Source organism: Nanorana parkeri, unplaced genomic scaffold, assembly GCF_000935625.1.
Source record: "Nanorana parkeri isolate BGI_ZX_2015 unplaced genomic scaffold, ASM93562v1 scaffold70, whole genome shotgun sequence".
Taxonomy (NCBI): Eukaryota; Metazoa; Chordata; class Amphibia; order Anura; family Dicroglossidae; genus Nanorana; species Nanorana parkeri.
The window spans coordinates 1,181,993-1,187,213 of NW_017306338.1; the positions used below are offsets into that span (position 1 = coordinate 1,181,993).

At 43.4% G+C, this 5,221-nt stretch overlaps 1 protein-coding gene across 1 annotated transcript in view; it reads left to right on the forward strand.

The window, feature by feature from the left end:
• Positions 1-299: 299 nt before the first annotated feature.
• The window catches only part of TEKT2 (tektin 2), a 25,758-nt gene continuing 20,836 nt past the window's right edge, over positions 300-5,221 (forward strand). The window contains exons 1-2 of the mRNA XM_018576560.1: positions 300-359; positions 4,986-5,143. Coding sequence (XP_018432062.1) covers positions 4,988-5,143 — 156 coding nt within the window. The 5' untranslated portion in view covers positions 300-359; positions 4,986-4,987. The remainder of the gene's footprint in view (positions 360-4,985; positions 5,144-5,221) is intronic.

Consider the following 5,221-nt stretch of genomic DNA (forward strand, 5'->3'; position numbering starts at 1 on the left):
TTTGAATGCAACATTTCATCAGCTGTGTATCAGCATCAGGTAAACGAAACCTCACATTACGTAATTGGTAACTACCCAATAAACAAAACACACCAAAAAGCTGCTACACAGACAGTGATCAGTCAGCCAAGTCTCATATGCTCAATAATTAAGCAGCCGTCTCCAATTTCCTGGAGCACAATGCCTAGCTGCAGCATGATTCACGTGACTCCAGTGACAGCAGGTTGCCAGGATACCGCATGTAAACACTCCCGCTCACAGCTGATTGGTTGCTCAGCGTTCCCATGGAAACGGTCTCTAGACGCTGCTGTGAGTTGCAGGAGCTGCAGATCGAGGATCGCTGGAGCCACCGATAAACGGTATGTGACATGAGCCCCTCGGCTGTCATGGTGGGACGGGGCGGATGTTTACCGTGATCTGGGGGCTTATTTTTATTCACTATTACTACTGTCAGCGTGAACATATCAGTAAGACCAATGAAGGGGTGTGTGTGTGTGTATACTTATATCATCTCAAAATATAACAATCATATTTACCTCCCTCTAACCTGGAGTGGACAAGCCCCTTACATGCAGTACTGGACAACCTTCAAATATTTTATTTATTTTTAAACACAATTGAAGTCCCTAGGAACCCAAATTAGTTTACATTAACTCCTTCATTCCCTTACTATTTTTGTTGTTGCTGTTGTTGTTTTTTTTTACATCCTTTGTATGTAAATGTTTTAAATGTGCGTTAGGTCTAGTTTGTAGCGCCAAATTTTGTATTAATGCTTTGAACCAGTAACATGATTTTAGCACCTTTATAAAATGGACAAGCCGCTGGAATAACATTTGTCGTTAACCCTAATCATTTTGAATCCCAAGATTTGTAGTCAAACTTTTTGATAACCCTTATTATTGTTATTATTATTAATTAACTCCCTTTTTCCCTTACCATTCATTTTTTTGCAGCGTTAAATACAATGGTTTAAGGGTAGGGGGCCCACTTTGGCACCCTCGCCTTGGGGACCATTTTTATCTGTTTGCTTCAATACTTTGTGATCGGATACAAGCATTAAAATAAGGATGTCTGACTTTACTTAGGGATGCACCAATGCCCATACCGAGTATTTGGGCGAGTACTCGTACTCACCCAGATGACTCACCGCCCAGCTTCCTGATTGGCCAGGAAGCCAGCCAAACAGCATGGAGTCGGCTTTCTGGCTAATCAGGAAGCTGGGCGGCTGGTAATGACCGGCTTCCTGATTCCATGCTAGAGGAAGTACAGGTATCGGGGAGTACGGAAAGATAAATATCGGTACTCGATACCAAAAAAAGGGTATCGGTGCATCCCTAACTTTACAGGTTTGCATACTTGTTCCAGGCCAGTGACTGAAAGCTTACAAAACCCAGCTGGTTGGTCTTCTAGAGAGACAATGAGCATCTTCAGAAGGGGATTGACAATCTGTCTCTAAAGGTGCCCATACACTGCACGATTCTCTATGAGAATTGCGGGAAATCCCGTGAGCGTACGAGAATCGTGCAGTGTGAATGAAGACGTGCGACCGTTCCTACTGTACGGTCACACGTCTTTTGTCTAAGGAGCATGCTAGAAAACCAGCCGAAAATCGTACGAATTTTGGCCGGTTTGAACGGTGCTCGGGAGACAAATGCCGAATGGGCCGGTGTGCGCACGCGCACACTGCCCGTTCAGCATTGCGGAGGGGGAGGCTTGCGATGATCGCAAGTACGATCTGCCTTTCCAAGATGGGCAGATCGTACGTTTTTTTAAATTACTTTACAACCATCGCAAGACTTAGGTCTCGCGATGGTTGTAAAGTGTATGGCCACCTTTAGGGAATGTTTGCTTTAACTACCTCCCTACCTTCTTGGATGCAACTGGGCGTGTATACACGTCCTGTTATTCCCGCCCATCGTGTGCGCGAGCGGGAAAGACGCATAATTTAAAAACCGGCAGTGATGCCTGTTAACATACAAGCGATCTGCCGTCACGCCGATACCCCTTCCGCTGTCACGCTGATCCCGGGCTCCGCTGTGCCCGGTGCGAGCCCGGGACCAGCATAGTGGCTCTCTGAGAGGAGATTAGAGGGAGGTCGGTCCACGACCTCCCTCCGGTCCCCTCTCCACTGTCAGAATGCGGAACTGATGTATATTACATCACTTCCGCATTCTCGTGTCGCTCTCCAGCTTCAGATGCTGGAGAGAAGCTGATGAAGCAGATCTGTGCTTCATCAGCTTCTTCAGGGGGGTCCTAGGTGACATTAGGGGTCTTGGAGACCCTTGATGTCTCCCTAAAGAGGACCTGTCACCTCTTTTGCTATCACATATAGGGGTTTCTTAGCCACCTCTGTGATAGCAATAAAGTTAAAAGTGTGATAGCAATAAACAAAAAAAAATAGGAAAACAATTTAAAGTTTCCCCTCAATTTTTTTTAAAGTTACACATAAAAAAGAATTAACATTTTTTTTTTAAAGTCCGCACCCCTACATACACGCATGTAAACATGTGTCAGGTGCGCATACCTGCGAAAACGACGATTGCGCCCATTACGCAGCACATGTTACATATCGCCGCGAACGTCGGAATGAGAGCAATAGACTGATAACACTAAACTGATGAGCTGTAAAAGCTTTTAAAGCGTCGCCTATGGCCAATTTTGGGTATGCTAGTTTTTTGCGAGTGCTCGCAATTTTTAAGCTTGACATGTTTGGTGTCTATTTACCCGATGTGACCCCGTCTTTTATATTTTACCAAAAAAGTGGGTAATATTAGTTGTTTTATAACATAATGTTTTCAACATTTTCAGTAATTTCTCCAGAATATAGTAAAAAATAAAACCCGTAGTGGTGATTAAATACCACCAAAAGAAAGCTCTATCTGTCCCCAAAAAATGGTATAAAATTCTTTTCAGTACAGCGTTGCATGACGGAATAAATGTCAAAGTACCGCAGCGCTGAATACTTAAAAATGGCCTGGATGGGAAGGGGGTTTAACACCCCAGACTTCAAGCGGTTAAGGAAGTCAACTTGCAGTGCCTGCTCCTAACTTTTGCTTTCTAAATTTTGAAATGGCGGATATGATGGTGTGTTAAGACACAGAGGGGTTGGTTCACTAAAGGCAAAGAGACTGTTTACTGTGCAAGGAAAGTTTCCCTTAGCAAAGAATACCCAATCATGTGCAAGGAAAAAAAAATATTAGTATTTATGATTGCACATGATTGGATGTGGGAAGTCACCAGAGCTTCACTATAATCACTAAGCTAAGGGAATATTCCCTTGCAAAATAAGCAGTCTATGTACCTTTAATACATCAACCTCAGTGGTTGCTATGCAATCGTGGGATGTGTTTGCTGCAGCAGGCACACGTGTAGCATGGCAACAAGCCATGTGTCTGCATACCAGTAATCCACAAATTGTTAGTGGCCTGTAAATATCATTTTAACGCAATGAACTCTGTTAATTTTGCCAGTAGTGGTAGGTGCTAGAGAGCTGCTAAATTGTCTATTCATTGCTATCCAATAGGACTGGATGTAGATATACAGGTGAAACTCGAAAAATTTGAATATCGTGCAAAAGTTCATTTATTTCACTAATGCAACTTAAAAGGTGAAACTAATATATGAGATAGACTCATTACATGCAAAGCAAGATAGTTCAAGCCGTGATTTGTCATAACTGTGATGATTATGGCTTACAGCTCATGAAAACCCAGATCCACAATCTCAGAAAATTTTTGGCAGTGTGGGCAGGTGCCAAGTCCTGCTGGAAATTGAAGTCAGCATCCCCATAGAGCTCGTCTGCGGAAGAAAGCATGAAGTGCTCCAAAATCTCCTGGTAGACGGCTAACATGCATTAGTGAAATAAATGAACTTTTGCACGATATTCTAATTTTTCGAGTTTCACCTGTATATGCTGATATTTAGTGATTTCACAAGCTCATCATCATTTTAACATCAGTATTAGATTATTATATTTATTGCTCATTATATTAATTCAAGTTTATTATTTTAAAATAGTACATAGTGTGACATAAGAGGGTGAATAAGCTTTGGTGGCATATTAATATCATTTCTGTAGTTTGATACAGTAGTCATCCACAGCATACATATAAGGGTACCATCTAACGAGGAGAACATCAATGTCATGTTACCCTGCTACATATGACTTTCCATCTCCCTGCTTCTGTGACAGGTTTACTGCTTTTCCTAGAAATCTGCATTAGAGCCCATTCACAACGGGCGGTTGTGGATCAGTGCGGTTACCGCGCCGATTTCAAAAGGAAGGTTTGGGCGTTTTTAATTGCGTTTCAGTGCTAAAACTCAATTAAAAACGCCCAAAACCGCGCTGATCAGTGCGGCTCCATTGAAAGCTGTATGGAAAGCGCACTGATCAGCGTGGAAAAAATAGTGCAGGCAGCAGTTCGGGCGGGGGGTGGTTCAGTTCGCGCTGAGCTGCGCGGTCGCATGAACGGTCCCCATAGCAATGTATGGGATTGTTCATGTCGGCAGATCCGCATGGCCAAAGCGCCCCGGTGTTAACGGGGCCTAAATCAACTTACAGTTATCCCACGCAAAATATACGTTCTCTGATTGCTGCATGCATAAATATGTGCTTTGACCTCAACTTTCCTTGTTACAGCAGTGGAACTACTGCAGACCCTCCCACTTAGCAGTCGGTTTTAGAAGGGTCATTGCAAATCCTACATTGGTACCTACAGAACAGAATGATCTGCAACAAGGCTTGTGTAAACCCTCGCATTACATAGAGGGCTCTGCTTATGTTAATGGAGGTTCCCTTTATGGTACCGAATGTAAGAACGTAGATTTTATGTGTAAAACCTGGAAGAAGGCCAGATGCTTTCTATCATTTCCCAAAGAGGTATTCTGACTGGTTGGTGTGAACAACAAAGGCACTGCTCCTTTCCTCCATAAGATACCCATTGTGTGTGTACATGATGTGTTCCTAACAATGATTGTCTGCGCAGCTATGGCCACTCTAAGCCTGAAACCAGGGAGCCGCTTTTCTGTACCAGACTGGCACACCAACAGCGCTCTCATTTCCACAAATGCTGAAAGGCAACGGTCAGCATCTCACCAGATTCGTCAGGAAGCCCGGAATCTACGCAACGAAACCAACAACCAGGTATCTACCAGAAAAGTTGCTTTGTATAATATATGCTTTCAGCAGGGTGTGCTAAGTGAGAATAGATGACAACCTAAA